This window comes from Lutra lutra, chromosome 11 (genome assembly GCF_902655055.1).
Source record: "Lutra lutra chromosome 11, mLutLut1.2, whole genome shotgun sequence".
Taxonomy (NCBI): domain Eukaryota; kingdom Metazoa; phylum Chordata; class Mammalia; order Carnivora; family Mustelidae; genus Lutra; species Lutra lutra.
The window spans coordinates 54,772,322-54,790,633 of record NC_062288.1 but is presented as its reverse complement, the minus strand read 5'-3'; the positions used below and the strand labels follow the sequence as shown (position 1 = coordinate 54,790,633).

The 18,312-nt window shown below is 45.2% G+C and overlaps 1 protein-coding gene across 2 annotated transcripts in view; it reads left to right on the top strand.

The window, feature by feature from the left end:
* Positions 1-9,045: 9,045 nt before the first annotated feature.
* The window catches only part of CDCA7L (cell division cycle associated 7 like), a 45,219-nt gene continuing 35,952 nt past the window's right edge, over positions 9,046-18,312 (top strand). For both annotated transcript variants that reach the window (XM_047694989.1, XM_047694988.1), the window contains exon 1: positions 9,046-9,213. In XM_047694989.1, the coding sequence (XP_047550945.1) occupies positions 9,190-9,213 (24 nt within the window). In that variant the 5' untranslated portion in view covers positions 9,046-9,189. The remainder of the gene's footprint in view (positions 9,214-18,312) is intronic.

Genomic DNA, 18,312 nt, shown 5'->3' with positions numbered 1-18,312 from the left:
GAAATGAATAAATAAAATCTGAAAAAAAAATGAATCATAGACTTAAATATAAAATATAAAACTATGACTATTTCTGGAAAAAAAAAGTGGGAAATTGAATTGCATCAAAACTAAAAATTTTTGCTCCGTGAGGTCCCCTGTGAAGAGGATGAAAGGACAAACTACGGACTGGCAGAAAATATTTGCAAACCACGCATCTGACAGAGAACTCCTATTGAGAACACAAAAAAAAAATTCTCAAAATTCAACAATAAAGTAACAGTCCAATTAGAAAATGGGCAAAAAGAGAAAAGACAGACATTTTATCAAAGAGGAAATATGGATGGTAAATAAGCATATGAAAAGATGTTCTACATTATTAGCCATGAGGGAAATGCAAATTAAAAGCACCCAGAGCTGTCACTACTCACTGCTCAGAATGGTTAAAATAAAAAAGAGTAACAACACCAAATACAGGAGAGGGTGCATCTGGAGAGGGTCCTGGACCCAGGAGAAGAGATGGGATCCCTCACAAGTTGCTGGTGGGAGTGTGAAATGGTACAGCCAGTCTGGGAACAGTCAGCAGTTTCATCTCCAACTGACAACTACCCTGTGACCGGGTAGGCATGCTCTTGGGCATCTATCTGTTCCAGAGAAATGAAGACTACCTTCACACGAATGTTCATAGCAGCCTTACCTGTAACACTTCCAGACTAAAATCGACCCAGATGTCCTTTCACAGGTGATGGTAAAAACCTGTGGTATATCCATACATATCATGGAATTCTAGTCAGCAAGAAACAGGAGTGAGCAATTTTTTTTTTTTCAGATTTTATTCATTTATTTGACAGAGACAGTGCACGAGAGTATAAGCAGGGGGAGTGCCAGGCAGAGGTAGAAACAGTCTCCCTGCTGACCATGGAGCCCGATGCAGGACTTGATGCCAAGATGCTGGGATCATGATCAGAGCTGAAGGCAGCGGCTTAATGGACTGAGCCACCTAGGCACCCAGAAGTGAACTATTTGATTGATACAACTATTTGGACGAATCTCTGGAGAATTATGCTCAGTTTAAAAAGCTAATTCCAAAAGGTCACATACTGTTCTCTAAGAGGTTATGTAACATTTTTTAAGAAGTAGGCTCCACAGAGTGCCTGGGTGGTTCAGTGGGTTAAAGCCTCTGCCTTTGGCTCTGGTCATGATCCCAGGGTCCTGGGATGGAGCCCCACATCAGGCTCTCTGCTCAGCAGGGAGCCTGCTTCTTCCTCTCTCTCTGCCTGCCTCTCTGCCTACTTGTGATCTCTGTCTGTCAAATAAGTAAATAAAATCTTAAAAAAAAAAAAAGTAGGCTCCACACCCAACATGGAGTTGAAACTTACAACCCCGAGGTCAAGAGTTGCTCAGTCTGAGCCAGTCAGGCTCCCCTAACATTTTTGAAATTATAAAAGTTATAAATCGACAACAGATCCCTGGTTACCAGGGGATAATTTAAGGAGGGGAGTGGGTCAGTAAGAGGGAAGTGAATGTAGTTCTAAAAGGGCAACAAGAGGGATCCTGTAAGGTTGGAATGTTCAGTATCTTGACTCTTGGGGTGTAGGCACAAAGTTACATATATGATACAAATATATGGAACTAAATACACGCATGCACACACACTTGCAGGTCAAATAAGGGAAATCTAAATTGGAATGCTAAATTGTATCGGTGTCAATATCCTGGATGAGACTATACTGTAATTTCCCAAAGTGTCACTATTGGGGGAAACGGGCAAAATGCACTCAGAATTTTGTCCTATTGGCTTGTAACTGCCTGAGAATCTACCATGATCTCAAAAAAAGTTGCAAATAAAAATGACCCTTTTGGAGGTGTTATTTCATCGCTGTGTGGGTCCCTGGAGAGAAAGAAACAATCTACTTTTTTTTTTTTTTTAAAGATTTTATTTATTTGTTTGACAGACAGAGATCACAAGTAGGCAGAGAGGCAGGCAGCGAGAGAGGAAGGGAAGCAGGCTCCCTGCAGAGCAGAGAGCCCGATGCGGAACTCGATTCCAGGACCCTGAGATCATGACCTGAGCCGAAGGCAGCGGCTTAACCCACTGAGCCACCCAGGCGCCCCAGAAACAATCTACTTTTTTAAAAAACGAAGAAACAATCTGCTTAAAGATGGGCTGTTTGCCATAAGACCACAACTATGTCTTTATTTGAAGCTCTCAGGGATGCAGGGGAACTTCTACAGCTTGGGGGTCTACAAGGAGGATCAAATACCACTGAAATGCGATCTGGCGAGGGTGCGCAGCAGTTACATTGCTGGAGGGAACGGAGACCAGATGCTGAAGCAGAAGCTGTCAGCTCATCCATGTTTGTTCATCTCCAAGGTTTCGGGTGAACTGATTTCGTGAGGATTAAAGGTATGTAAACACTTTTAAGCAGTTACAGTTTCACTCAGAAGTTAATAAACTTCAGAAACTGCTGATTTTAGGTGTGGCTTTTTCCTAATCTATTTCAGTAGTTTAGTTTGGCTTTTCTTTTTCTTTTTCTTTTTTTTTTTTTTTTAAGGAAGAGCAGAAAGCAAACGTTACATTTATGAGGTCAAATAAATGGTTTGCTTGCCTCGCACCCCTTTTGGTTGTAAGATAGGCACTGCTTTACTTACCTTCTCTCAAAACATGTTTTTTAGGCTATGACTATTATCCCAGGCACTAATCATCCATAGAGCATGAGAAGTTTCTGGAAAAGTACAACTCCCTATGTTACAGTTATTATTGTCTTGGTTTCTGTTTGATTGTTTTGCTTTTCTTCCTATTTTGGGAGGCATGTTTCAGTTTTCAAGTACAATAGATTCTGTCTGGGCCATCACATACCCCAGCTTTTCTAAACAGTGGCAGAAACTTCTTACTAAGAAATCCTCTCAGACTTTCCTTGGGCCCTGTAGAGACCTGCAAGGTCTGGGATAGAAAATGCTTGGCGGTTTTAGAGTGTTTGAAGAAAGCAACGAGGAGTGTCGCAGAAAGATGGGAGTGAGAGCGATGGGCGGGAAGAGGCAGGGGAGCTGGTATGTTGCTTTTCTGAAAAAACAAGAAGACTGAAAACATTTCAGTTCACTTGGTCAGCGTCTGAAGCAGTCCACCTCCTGTTTATAAGAGGAGGATGATAAGGCTGTGCCTGCAAAATGACATTCTGTAACAAGCCATGTTTAACACGCTTTCCGAGTACATGACTTCTAGTCCATATTTCATAAACAGATATGATTTGCTTTGGAAGTAACAGTCGGAAATGCCCAAGTCCCGTTGCATTCTGTTTCCTGAGCCCACCTTGGAATTTATGGTTATCGGTTTCATTACATAGTCTTAAGATGAGACCTTGAGTTTTATGCTGTCAGAAATTTCCTGGTACTGGGCTACAGTTAGCAAGGTCAGGAGCTCATTTGGACTCAAAAGCTATAAACAAATCCAGGCGTGATAAGCAGGTCAGAGCTGAAAGCTACAGAAGGCAGGGTGATCAGATTATCAGTGGAGAGTAATCTTATCTCGGACAGCTGAACTACTTGAGAGTCCGGAATATGTATATTTTGGAAAATAAATGGGAATATGTGGTGGTGGGGGAGGCTCTTGAAAAGAACGTAGAGATACCTGCTAAAGGTACCCTGTAGATGGAGAAATCACTACTTTCAGAAACAAGGAAGAAGATACCAGAATTCCTAGTATGGTAAATAAGTAGGTTGGAATAATAGAACATAAAGAACCTCATTCTCATTTTTTAAATTAAAGGTTAAATTTCTACACGTCCCCTACCCCCACCCCCGCAACGTACCTGAATCAAGGCAAAACGCGAGAGTACCCCTTTGTGGCAGGATGGATCTGGGTTCTCTCTTGGCTTCGCTGGGTCATCATGAGCAAGTTTCTTAAACTCAGAACATCAGTTTCCTCATCTGAGAAATGAGGAATATGTTACGTACATCCCACGTCAGTGGTGGTAACTGAGTATAATTACGCATACGCAGGTCCTGGAATGTGGTCAGTGTTCAAAAAATGGAAAGGTCATTCATATTAATACCACTTTACAAGTGTCCACCACGCTAGCCTTCTCGAAGTACAATCACATCTGGTGTGACACGTTCTTCTTTGCAGGAATACTGTTCCAGGGATTCGGCAGCCATGCGGGATCCCCATTTTCCAGATGAGAAAAATGAAGCTCAGTGATTAGTCCCAAGGTCACCCAGATGGTGAACAGTAGACCTTGGAGGACCACCAAAGTGGTTCTTAAATTTAAGCAAAAATCAGGATCACCTGGATGGTGATCAAGAAACCCCAGATTGCTGAGCTCCCCTTCCAGAGTTTCCAATTTAGTAGGTTTGGGGTGGGACCCAAGAATTGGAACTTTTTTTAAACCAGGTGATGCTGATATTGCTGGGCTGAGGATCCTACTTGGCAAAACACCAAGCTAGGCTAGGGCAATGGTTCTCAAACATCCATGCCCGTAAAATTGCCTGGAGGCTTAAGGGAATAAAGGAACAATAAATGAACCCACAATCGCCCAAGCCTGTGGATTTTCTATCACAAATGTGATTTAGCCTTATTATCAGTATAAATACTTGATTATTCCAAGTAAAAAAAGAATAAATCTGTAATAACCAGAAATTCTACAAAGTCTGGGAAGTTGTTATAAAAAATACATGTAGAATTAATACAGAATATTTGTAGAGCCAACCACTTAGAGAAATTTTACATTTCTGATTCCCAATTTTCCATTTCGTTGTGACTCAGGTCATGGTATCACCGTGGTGAGCTTGAGCCCTGGGCTGGCCCTGTGCTCAGTGTGGAGTCTGCTTCAGATTCTCTCTCCCTCTCCCCTTGGCTCTCTGTCTCAAATAAATAAATCAAATCTTTAATAAAAAAATGCTGCATATTTAATACATTGTGAAAAAACTTAGTTCTTTAAAAACTGTGTACCAGAGTGCCTTTATCGGTACCACTGATGTAGAAATAGATCATTATCTTTTCCTTTTTTAATACCTTAAGTTCTTAGAGAGGTAAGTGCTTTGAATAATCTTTTCATTTTCATCCCTTTATTGTCAGTGCCTAGTCATAATTATATTTTATGTTTAGAGACCAAATTACTAATACTATATATTTTCCAAAAAGCCTATGAAATATGGATCACACTCATCATATTTTGAGTTTATATACCGTCTCTAAGAAGTCTCAAATGCTTTGAAAATATTCTTTCATTTATTTTCCCAGCACTATTTTTGAGGAGCAGATGGGTAACTGTCACAGTTGAAAGATTAGATGAGAGAATGCTTGCAAAGAGAACTCAGCACAGGCTTTGGTGCCCAGCCGGTGCTCATTTAGCTACTGCTGTTACTGATACCACGATGACTATTGGCTTTTTGCTGGAACCATGGGCATTACAGTTCCACCATGATGTATACTTTTCTGCAGCCAATATATGAAGGCATCGATTATTGGTTATTCTTTTTCTCCATAGCTGTTCAAGTGGTTATTATCCAAATGTATTTAAATTGGCTATGGCAGCAGTTTCTTGGCAAGCTAAGTCAGCAAGACAGAATACCAACTTGGAATTAAAGGAAACGTCCCAGATCGGCACCCAGTCACTGTTAGGTGACGACTTTGCTATAAGAGACTTGATTTTAGATATTTTATTCTGCGACAACTTGGAAATGTTATCTTGGAGCGTCTCAAATTTAGAGACATCTCCCCATTTGGATGAGGTGTTATCTAATCTCGATGAGATGGGAGTTTCAAGATACTGAGAAAGAGAACAAGTGTGGATGCTATCTTGTGTAACTGTCATTTCATTTATTCACGATCAAATGTAATGCTAAGTGGTATTCAGATATTAATTCACATTGCTTCCAGCCCTCTGCCAAAGGTGAATTCTTTGCTGGGCGTTTAGAATTCCAACCTGACACACTTCTCTGTTATAAAGTGTGCACTGAGGATTTGCCCACAGCTGAGCTCCATGGGGAGGGCAAAGCCACTACTTCAGAGCAGAGGAAAGATATTTGGACTCCTTTTATGGAGGAAAAAGTTGTGGGCCAGGAATGATAAACGATCATCACAACTATTTCATGTCATTTGAGGCATGTGCAGTAGCATTTAATCCCAAATTTCTTATCTTGTTGAAGGTATTACGGACCCCGTTTTAAATCTCAGACACATTTAAAAAGCAACCATAGATTTCTAAACAGAGATTCTTTAAGAAATTTTGCAACACTTGCCATCTCCTTTTCCTCTGTTGCAATATGTGTACGACTGCTCCTGAGAAGGGACACTCATTCTTGCAGTGCCATGCTGAAACCCAACGCTCACAACCATGCTCCCATCCGTAACCATGAGTAGGACGTACAGTAGACCCTTGAACAACATGGGTTTGAACTGCAGGTCTACTTACATGTAGATTTTTCTAGATAAATAGAGTACAGCACTGTAAATGTATTTTCTCTTTGTATGATTTCTTCTTCTTTTTTTAAAAAAAGATTTTATTTATTTATTTATTTGACAAAGACACTGAGAGAAGGAACACAAGCAGGGGGAGTGGGAGAGGGAGAAGCAGGCTCCCGGCTGAGCAGGGAATCCATGTGGGGCTCCATCCCAGGACTCTGGGATCGTGACCTGAGCAGAAGGCAGATGCTTAATGACTGAGCCACCCAGGTGCCCCTCTTCGCATGATTTTCTTTTCTCTCGCTTACTTTATTGTAAGAATGTGTGTAAACAAATAACAAATATGTGTTAACAGTAGGCTATTAGCAGTTAAGTGTTGAGGGAGTCAAAAGTTCTATATAGGTTTTTGACTGTACTGGGGCTTGGCCCCCCTCACCCCTAGGTTGTTCAAGGGTCAAATAGACAGCATGGAGCCAAAATCTGACAACAAAAAACAGCACTATAGAATCAATTACTAAGTACTATTCAAGTGCATGGGCTTTTCAGGACAAAGGAAGAAAGTTTCCATGTTGCCATTTGAAGACTTAGGACTAGTTATAGCAAATTTCTAAAGCAAGAAGGCACAGCTACATACAGGTTTCCAAATAGGAACTAGGTTACTTCAAAATCTGCAAATTTGCACACTCTGACCTATTTCAAATTTATACTCCCTTTTGCAAAAGGGATTTGATGCATCCTACACTGAAAGGCAGTTAAGTGAAAACAACCTCACTGGTTCATGGGAAAGCAAATACACCGAAAAAGAAAAAAATTCCAGTGGAACACATTTCACTCTTGAGTTTCCCAGCAGCCAAAAGGAAAAGATAAATTTTGAATTTGGAGGTATAAGGAGTGTTTTCCAGTTTGGCAGTCTGCAGTTGTCATTTACTAGCAGGGGGACAGGGATCTTTCTCGTAATGCATCGTCTTAGATTCCATCTCCACATTTAAAAAATGTGGGTAGTAAGAATCTGGAAGAATGTTAGGAAGATCCAAAAAGATACTATATATATGAAGGAAAACTCTAAAGCATAATCAGAATGAAAGTGGCTATAATGAAGTTTAAATTACCCAATAAAGAGAAAACTTTTTAAAAAATCATATTATTTTTTTTTTTAAAGATTCTATTTATTTATTTGACAGAGAGAGATCACAAGTAGACGGAGAGGCAGGCAGAGAGAGAGAGAGAGGGAAGCAGGCTCCCTGCTGAGCAGAGAGCCCGATGCGGGCCTCGATCCCAGGACCCTGAGACCATGACCTGAGCCGAAGGCAGTGGCCCAACCCACTGAGCCACCCAGGCGCCCAAAAATCATATTATGTTTTATTGATCTTTCTTCCCCCACAGTCTGGAACATGGAGAGGACATAACACATGTATCTGCTGAACCAATGAAAGTAGGAAGGAGGGCAGTGTCCAGATGTTCTCTCCTCAAGCTTGAGCAAATGTTTAGCCAACTTCATTCACTGCTTCAACAAAGAAAAGATGAATATCAGATCCCAAGCAGCCAAGAAGGGCTGCAGAAGGTCTCGTACATACGGTGGTCCACTCTGAATTCGTGACCACAGCGCTAAAAGGCTTTCGATACTGCTCCGCAAACCTGCTCTGGTTCCAGGACAACTTCCCTACAAGCCTTCCCCAATACCTTCTTCAAGCCTTCCACACTCTCCACCCACTTACTTCTTCACTCTGCTTACCTGAACCTTTAAGAAGTCTTCCCTGACCTGTGCCAAATTAAGTCTCCCTATTTTAAGCCACCATAGTACCATTTACCTTTGCCCTCATGGCATCGATCATGGCTCCAAATTTATTTTTTATTTGCATCATTATAATTGAGCTTACTATCACATTAATGGTATTTGAATCGTTAAATTATGAATGAAATTCGTTGCTACATTATTATTACACTTACTTGTATCATGATTGCACTTATATATCATCTTGCTGGTGGCTGGCTCCCTGACTGTAAGCTCCCAAGAGAGCAGGGACCTGTTTTTTTCTTTTTTGTTCCATCTCGTGTTTCCAGGTCTAACACAGTGCTTGACACATAGTAGTTGTTCAGCCAGTATTTGTTAATCCGTATTTCTAACCTCTGGAAAGTTCGAGGGGATTTGAAGCTTCCCAACCCCAGAGCCTCGGTAAGGAAACCCGGGTTGCTTGTGGTGCAAAGTGAACAGTGTAGCAATATTTGGGGAGGCGGCGGAACCCCGCCCCTTTACAACAACTAAACAAAATGAGCTCCGAAGTAGCTCTAAAATACTCTCCCGGAGCGGAGACACGGATTGCAGCGGAGGCATGTGCTTCAGGGCAGGAGCTGGAACAAACCCTGCAAATCTCTGGCGCGCGTAGCCAGGCGTGCCAGCTGGAGGCTGCGCCGGGACTGCCCCCTCATTTCTCCCGCGCGAAACCCGGCCGGACGGCTCCACTCCCTCCCTCCGCTGCAGGGGGGAGCCCGGCGCCCCCGCACTGGCAGCGCCACGGGCCGCGCCCATCGGCAGCCCCCCTCACGCCGCGGGCGAAGCCAAGTGTCCCGGTGGCGAAGTTTGGTCCGAGACCCGAGCCCGGCAGCCGGACGCAGCGGCGCCGAGGGAGCGGCGCGGCGCTCTCCCCCCCTGTCCCGGGCGCCGAGTGCGCCCCTCCCCCCGGCCCGCCGCAGCTCTGGACGCAGCGCGCGGGCTGCGCGGCCGCGGGTGTTCTGCGTGCACCGGACCCGTGGCGAGCCAGGCTCCCAGAGCCGCGTACTAGGAAAAGGCCGGAGCCCGGGTGGGAAGAATGGAGTTGGCGTCTCGCTCCCAGGTGAGGGTCCCGGCGCCCGCCCCAGTCCGGACGCCGCCCGGCCCGCCTGCCTTTTGCGTCCTGCCCTCCTCCCTGCTTGGGGCTGGAAACGTGGCCCTTGGCCACCGCGTTGCGGACCTGGCCAGCCTCGCCCCGGGAACGCCGGAGCGGGCGCGCCCTGCAGGTGTGCGCGGTGGGTCAGCGCGGTGGGGGCCGGGATGGAAGAGTCTGGGCGTTTCTCGTGCGGCGGTGGCCTCCGTCCCCGTGGGAGCCCGGGGGTCGCAGGCCGGGCCGGTGGAGCCGCGAGCCCCTGGAGTGGACGCGTTTTGAGGGAAGCGCAGGCGGGAAGCGGCAGGGGCGTAGCGCCTGCGTTTGCAGCGCTGGTGGATCTGGCGTGGAGGGGTGGACGGTGTGCGGGGAGCTTTTCTGGTGAGCTCCCCCCACTTTCTCCGGGAATTGGCACAGAGATAAGGAAGTTTCAGAAAAGTGTAATTTTTCTTAAAAAATAGCTGGGAGTCCAGTTCAATTTGGATGAGGGAGTGTAATTTACAAGGAATTGCTCTTGTATTTGTTCTAGAACTTTTCTAAGTGTTTGCAAGGAATTTGTAAGCACTTGGAAGGGGAAATGGCAACGTCATGAGGCCAAGTTAAAAAACAAAAAGCCCCGAGATCGCAAGCCATAAACACAGCGGGACCCCAATTACGCTTTATGGTCCACACTGGGTTTTAAAAATCTCATTCACAAACACTTGAGAGTACCCCTCCTCCAAATGTTTCCAGGGGTGATGGGAATGTGAACGTGACTTCAGTGTTCTATTCTACTTCTTAAAAGAGCTTTTCCTTACTTTCTAGTAAAGAATATACCTAGTATTTTCAGAGGTAAGCAATACCGACTTTTTTTTTTTTTTCAAATGAACTAAATATAAAACTTTTAGAAAGGGAAGGAAATACCTTGTGGGAGCCCGAGAGAGGTTTGTGACGGTTGGATTTTTTTATTGCTTTTGTGAGTGCCATTAACTCACCGCTTCCACTTTACCTTGGACTAGTAGTGTTTTCCTCCTTCTCCACCTGGGTGCTGGGAGAAAGGCGGAGCTGCGGGCGTATCCTTGGGAAATGGAAGCGACCCAGCCAGTCAGTCTTGCCTGAGCCCAGACTGCTATCACCTGCCTGGGTCCTGGCACCAATTAAAGACAAACTACTAATGGTTGGTCGTTTTGGCCATGTAGTGATGTCCGAAAGGCTTCCTGAAAGTAGATATTTGAGAAAAAATTGTTGTGGATGTTGATGAGAAAGAGTACTGTTTTTGAATTTCCCCAGTGAGGGGGAGGTATTAAAAGGAAGGAAAAAGAAACAAGAGTAAGAACTGAGTCAGCTTTGTGTTTTATTTTCCACTGACCTTTACCGTATAATTAATATTCTCTAGGAATTAACCATTTCTGCAAGGAGCTTGGAGCCCCCTATGAATTTCATCAGACAATGTATCTGGATGACATAGGACTCAGGAAACCTGTTCTCCAACTGTACTCCCACCACTTAAATATACAGTCTATGTTTAGTTTCAAAATGTCCCCAGAATGTATGGTCGGGAGTGAACCTTTTACCATCAAATAATAAGGCTAATTTTTGGTACTTCTAAAACGTTAAATAAACTATTTACCATGTGGGGGTAATCCACAAATTATATCTGACCCATTATACACCAATTAGGGCAAATTACTATATGTAAGAGGATCAGGTTTGTTTTTTTCCCACCCTTTTCCAAAGACCTAATTTGCAGCACAAATTGAGATGCATGACGATTTTTCCAGTGGAAATGTTCCTGTTCATTATAATTCAAATGTGAGCAGATTATAGTCTCTCTAAATTAGCGGAGAGGTTCTTGGGGTAGGCAGGTGACTGCCAATAGGAACACTAACGAACATTTCAGGCACAGCAAGATGTTAAAATTTGTGCGGTCCTACCCTGTCCCCCAGCCTTATGAATAAAGCAGTGTGATGAACCGCCTGGGGTGAACTTAGTGCACAGTGCCTTTTACTCTCACACATACAATCAATAGAATTTCCATCCCTTGGAAAGGACAGAGTGGGAAGGGCTTCCAGCAAAGCAGCCTATGTTATGAGAAGACCGTGATTTAAACCGAAGTCCTTTCTAGCTTCTGCTTTTTTGCAGCCTCAACCAAGTTGCTGTCCACTGACTCAGACCACAGCTTCTATGGATGTAGTCCTTGTTGGGCTGACCACTATGTCTTTGTGTCTTTCTGTCGAATGACCAGAGTAATACTCTGTGAAGGGGAGGGTATGGTCCCTTTCTGAGAGCAGTTGGCAGTGCAGCTAAGAATTTCTGGAGGATGAGACTGCCTCCGCCTCCCAGCAGAGGAACCAGCAAGTCCTGGCTGTCAGTGTTGTCCTGTGACTCTCTTCTTGCTCTAGGGTGCAGACTGGACTCATAAGGAATGAAGCAGATGGTCTCAGGAACGGGTCTGGTGCACGCTGCTGGCGTGGTAAAGAGGAATTTCTCTGGTGCTGACCTCATAGCTACAAAGAGTCTTCTTGATTCTCTGTCTTAAAGTTTGTGCCCATAGAAAGCTGCTCACAGAAGGGGATGGTTTGTCACTTCTTGGAAGTACAGCACAGTGATTTGCCATGCATTGAATTCTCAGTAATGAAAAATTTCAGAGATCACATCAATTCTGAACTGGTCGGGCACATGGGACAGAAATCCACGAGATAATGATGTGACTTAAAACAGTTTATGTATATTACAGTAAATTAATGAAAAAGATCAATAAAGCCATTGAAATAGAACAGGCATATTTATTTAAACTGTCCTTGAGAGTTCTGCTTTACCCATCAGCACTTTGTCTGAGCTACAGTTTGCAAATTTTACCTCCAAGACACGATTTTGTTTCATAGAAGATAGCTTTATTCACCAAAGTAAGATTGATAGAGTAAGACAGCATTAGTAGGACTGTTTTCTTTTGGGAAAGCAGTGGTTTCTGAATATTTTATTTTTTAGGTTTTTAATTTGAGTTCCAGTGCAGTTAACACACAGTGTTTGTTAGTTTCAGGTGTGCAATACAGTGAGCCAACAATTGTGTACACTACCCAGGGCTCATCATGAGAGCTGCTCTCTGAACCGCGGTTACCTCTTTGACCCATTCCTCACCCAGCTCCCCTTCGATGCATGAACTGATGAACAAACCATCAGTTTGTTCTCTCTCTGAATGTTTGTAAGTAGGATCACGCAGAGGCATATTTGGTAAATATAGCTGAAGATAACGTGCAGAAGACTTTGTCTCCCACAGTGGTAAATGCTGCCATTGGTATGCAGTGCAGAAGCACCGTGTGGAGTCTCACAGTTAAAGGGGCCAGAGTTAGTTCACAGAGCTGATGGCTTCCTGCCTGTTCTTAATCATCAGCTCATGACAGAGGGCTCCCTGCTTTGAGCACTTACTGTGTGCTGGGTACTAAGGTTGGTCTGGAACGCCTTGCCTCTTCTGCCTTTGCCAGAACTCAGCTGGCCCCTGTCGTGCTTTGGGGACCTACAAGGCCCTAGGTTTTGGGAATGGGAGAAGACCTGAAGAGCCATACTGTCCCACCCTACCCCCATCCTCCGCCTATGGAAACTCATTTCCTTTTATCAGATTTAGTCCTCACTGTAGTTCCAAAATGGCTTGTATTATCTATATTTTAAAGATAAGGTGAACTAGAGCCATTTGCTCTGGGCAGCCCAGCCAGGAAGGGCCTGAGCCAGGATTCTGTCCTCAAGAGCCAATGCCTGACTTGGCCAGTAGACTCACCAGATCTTGGCAAGTCACTACTTTATCTGAAATCCTTGCTTAAGCAAGGACATGCTAAGTATAATATATTATTTAAATATAAGAGGTTGTCAGCACATTGGGGTTTTCTCCTAACACCTTTGCTCCTCCCTTTAACTGGAAGAGCTGGGGCATTAACAGCAGCTGGTCTGGTTCTTTTTTAGAGACTAGACAGGTGAGGCTTTGGACAGGATTCCTTGATACTGACTGTAATAGTTGGCATTGGAATATGAATCAGATCCAGAAGGCTTTTACATAGGAACAATATCTAGATGAATTTTGTACAAGTAATATCGGGTTCGCAGAAGCTGAAATAAAAACGAAGTTGGAACTACTGTTCTATCTCCCCTACTCCCTGGGTGTCATTTTCTAGATCTTTCCCATCCAGTGTTTGCCTGTGTTTAGTCACCATTTTTGCCTAATTTTACGGTATGATGGCACTTTGAATTCCGCTGTCTTTAGCCCTGCCAGTGCTATTTCTGAGTAGTTCAGAGGTCTTCACGGTTTTCATTTTTAATGACTGTGGCCTTTCACCGTGGTGTGTATTTTATGTACTTCTCTGTTGAAATTTTTTTTCTTTATTAGAAGGAACTTTTCAATAAATGTCTTGAGCTGGTACATGCCTTGTGCCCTGTGTTGGAGTCGACGCTGTTTTTATTTATTTATTTTTTCTTGTTTTTTTAAAGATTTTATTTATTTGAGTAAGAGAGAGCATGAGAGGGGGAAGGTCAGAGGGAGAAGCAGACTCCCTGTGGAGCTGGGGAGCCAGATGCGGGACTCTATCCTAGGACCCTGGGATCATGACCTGAGCCGAAGGCAGCAGCTTAACCCACTGAGCCACCCAGGCATCCCCACGCTGTTTTTAATTATGATTTCTTTCTTTTTTTTTTTTAATATTTTATTTGTTTATTTGACAGAGAGCTAGAGAGAGAGCACAAGTAAGCAGAGCGGCAGGGAGAGGGGGAGAGAGAGAAGCAGGCTCTCCGCTGAGCAGGGAGCCCAATGCGGGGCTTGATCCCAGGACCCTGGAATCATGACCTGAGCCGAAGGCAGCCGCTTAACCAACTGAGCCACCCGGGTGCCCCATTATGATTTCTTTACTGAGTCCTTACTGTTTCCCAAAAGGGAGTGTGCCTGCTTTGCAGTGGATGGGAGTCACTGACACAATGTTTTTTCCCCTTTATTGTGCTGTGCTAGCTAAGAGAAAGCAGTGTTTACTCAGGTTAGAACCAGGGCTCATGATAACTAGACTGAAACATTGTTTTCTTCCTGAACATGGAGCACCTAGCATGTGTTTTTAGTTTGGGGAAATGTGTGTTCTTTACCACCTGGGAAATGGTGAAGATGGGCGCATACTGGCAGTGCCTCTGGATTGGGCTGGCCTGGAATTTTGCAAGTTGGTCACGTGGATGCGGGGGTTGGGGGGAGATACCCTGCTCTGCGCTCCTCCCCTGTGTGGCACTGAATCACTTTGCCTTCTTTTGTATTGCTTAGTTCAACTATAAATCATCTCCTAGATGTCTGAAAGTAAGTGTTCATTGACAGTTGAATGTCTAGAGGTAAAACCATAGGCTCCAAATGAGTTTCTGAGAGCTGAGAAGAATGTATTTCTGGATCTGGGTGCTGGTTGTCATGGTTTGGTGCAGTTCGTAAAACTTGACCAGGCTGTGCGCGGAAGCGATATGCGCTTTCTCTTGCACTTAAAATGTTTAAAAAAATAGTGTGTACAATTCCTATGAGTGAGTCCTATAGTCTGTGCTTTCAGACTGCCCAACCTACACAGGCACGTGGGTGACAACTTCCCAGGCGTCTTGTGCCCATCCAGTTTTTCGGGTATCTGCACCAGGTGTAGTCCAGGGATCCCTTCCCACAGACCCCCCTCTGCTGTTCCCCCAAGCCCTCCAGAGCAGCAGCACAGCTGTTGGGAAGCCCCCCCCCCCCCCCCCCCCCCCCCCCCCCCCACCCACCCCGCTTAAACCTCTGCTGTGGGAGGGGCGTATATACCTGGAGAGTCCCTTGTGCTTGTGACTGAGCTCTGGCATCTGGGTCTTTTGGCACAGAGCCTGGCGTGGCCCCTCTCGGCTGCCTGCTGGCACACCTCACTCTCTGTTAGAAGGGCCCAAGGGTTTACCCCAAGGTAGTGTGTGGTGACCCTAAATCATATGACAGGCCAAATGATAATTATCCTGAGGGTGCAGGGCCTGGCATATTAACAGGTGTTAAATATTTGTTGAATTGTTTAAAAAAAAAAGAAAGATGGCTTTTCTGGCTGTCACTGTGTAGTGAGAGGAAGTAGGAGTTATGACGGCCTGCAGCATCCTTCTGTGGGGCTTATCAGATTCTGCTGTTGGACTGATGGCAGAGGCCAGTTCCAGCCTGCCCCAGAGGCCCAGAGGGGCAGCAGCCCCACCGTCTGTGCAGGGGATTTTTTTCATCCATCTGCAGTTTTATCTTCAAAAGTGAGGCACATTTGCACTTATTTTGCATTCTATTCCACAATACATTTTTATTTATTTTAACACAAAAAAAGATTTTTATAAAATTACCCTCCTGGGAGGAAAATTCCCCTCCCCGTCTCACCCGTGGTCTTGAAAACCTTGGGGCTGTCACCGAGCTCCTCATTTTGAGAAGTGTGGAACTGCTTGCTGAGTGTAACATTCAGAGAGCATACCTGTAATAAATCCTGAAATAGAAAAGATACCTCCCTGCCTCCTCCTCCACCCCATAATATCTTTGTATGGAAAGCTCCACGACTCTGAGCGTAGTTAAATGGAAAAAAAAAACATACAACAACAAAATATTTTAGCTGGCATATTTCTTTTTATTGTGGAGCTTTTATTTTGTTCACTATTAACACTGGTTTAAAATGGGAAGTTAAGAAAAATAAAAGTGCATTTAAAATGACTGGTTATTCTTAATTTTTTTTTTTCCTGACACTTGGTTCCAGGCATTTTTTTATTGGGGGAGTTTTTTTTTTTTAATTAAAATAACTGAAGACAGTGGGGCCGCATCTAGCCATCCCCTCACTCACACGGGCCTCCTACATCAGGCTGTCCCCACTGACCTCAGACAAACCAAGCCCTCCTCATTCTGTCTGACCACACTGCTGGCTTCAGCATGTCACTGAGAGCACCTGGTCTCCGTGACCTTCATTGCACGAAGTGTATCGTCTTCCCTGGTTGCAGTGGGGACCCGAGAAAGGCCGCACTAGGGGAGTGGGCCGTCCACTGTGGCACAATGCCCGGAGCTCAGTGCTGTCAGCAGCCTGTGCGGGCCTCACTTCAGGGACTGTTCGGGACTGTTGGGGACTGTTGGTCCCCGCTGGCTGCCCCAGCAGGGCTGTTCTGTGTCCAGAGGATCCCTGTCTCAAGGCTCTCGGGGCGGGCTACGGGATGAAGATTCCTCCCCCACACTCCTGTCCCTGTGAGGGTCTGTTTGGCACTTTCTGGGAGCGAGCACAGGGACACTTGTCTCCTCTGAAAGACAGGCACCCCCTGCCTGCCTGTTCTCTATGACCTTTTAAAAAAAAATTTTTTTTTTAAAAAGATTTTATTTATTTGACAGAGCAGGCATGCTTGCTCAGGCAGGGGGAATGGCGGAGGCAGAGGCAAGCAGGGAGCCCAGCAGGACACAGGGCTCTATCCCAGGAGCCTGAGGTGATGATGACGAGCTGAAGGAAGGCAGATGCTGATCCACTTCTCCCACCCAGATGCCCCTGTTCTCCACTTTGTGGCTTTCACCCGCCTGTCCGCTGCAAGCCCTCCTTCACGCTGACCCTGCCCTGCGGCTGCGGACACGGGGCTACCTGGAGGCTGCACGCAGGCTCTGGGACCAGTACCCCTCCCTGCGGGGTTAGTTGTCCTCCTGCATTTACTGCCCTGATGATCCTGTGTCCCACCCCGCACTGACGGTTTGTAACAATTTTTCCCTCCTCCAGCCCCTGGCTCATCCCTCCTGGGACTCCTTAGCCTAGTGCCGGGGTCGCACCCTCTTAGGAACCACACGAAGCGGTCACGTGCTCTTCTGTAACTTTCAGTCATGGACAGGGACAGAGCGTCCTCGCAGAATGCTCCTAAGTCACAGGCGGGGAGCTGTCAGGGCTCAGAACAAGTGATCTCTGGTTCTTTTCCTTCAGGGTACATGGGAGGAATGCAATTTCCTAGTCCGCGTAATTAAGCAAGACTTTTTGATCTGCTTTGGCCAATGAAATGTAAGAAGTGGTGCGTGTCACTTCTAGGTGGAATTTTTATTTTTATTTTAGAAGAAAGCCTTTTTTTTTTTTAAAGAAAGGGAGAGAGAGACTGGTTGGCGGAGAGGGAGAAGGAGAGAGAATCTCAAGCAGCCTCCATGCCCAGTGCAGAGCCCAGCATAGCACTCCCATCTCACGACCCTGAGATCGTGACCTGAGCCGAAATCAAGAGTCGGACGCTTCCCTGACTGAGCCTGCCTGGCACCTCTCTAGGTGGAATTTTTAAATGCCATTAGGTCATTTGCCGTGTGTCCTTCCCTCTTCTGCTTCTGCCAACGTTCCAGGTATTGGTCTCTGGCAGCCCGGTCCTGTGTGAGGACGGTGGGGAGGAGTGTGGAATGTTTCATTTGGCTGGCCCCGGATGAAAGGTCACAAACGAGAGAAACCTCGTTTTGTTTCAGCCCTTTAAGACTTGGAATTGCTTGTTCCTGCTTTATAACCGGACATGTCCTGACACACTAAAGGTTCTCACATTTCAGTTGTTGGATTCACTCTGGTGTTCTTGTCAGTGAGCTGGGGTTGCAGTGGGTTGTCGTGGTTGTGAAAGGGTTCAGAGTTAGGGATGGTAAGTGCCTTGTGGTGAGCAGGAGAGTCCCACCAGAAGCAGTAGTCATTCTTGTCCAGAATGCCAATAGCACCTTGTTGAAAAACATGGAGAGCAGTCAGTTTGATAATCAGTCTATTAGGGACCAGTGAAATCTTGACACTGGCTTCATATTTCCTGTCTGCTGACCTTTCTGGAAAATGAAATCACCCAGCGTATCCCAAGTGGTTTGGCTCACTTCCCTCCTAGAACCTCTGCCAAAACTCCAGTTTCTTCTGTGATTCACCTGGATAGCTCTTCTAAGCCCTCTGCACATACCTGTCTGTAAGATTCTCCTCATTTACATGATCTCTTTTTTAAATAGCACTGATCGTTTGTTTTGCCTTTTCTTTTATTGTGGTAAAATATGCATAGCGTAAAATCTACTGGCGTTAGGTATAGTCACATTGTTGTGTGGCCATCACCTCTGACCATCTCCAGAACTTCTTCACGATCCTGAACGGAAACTCT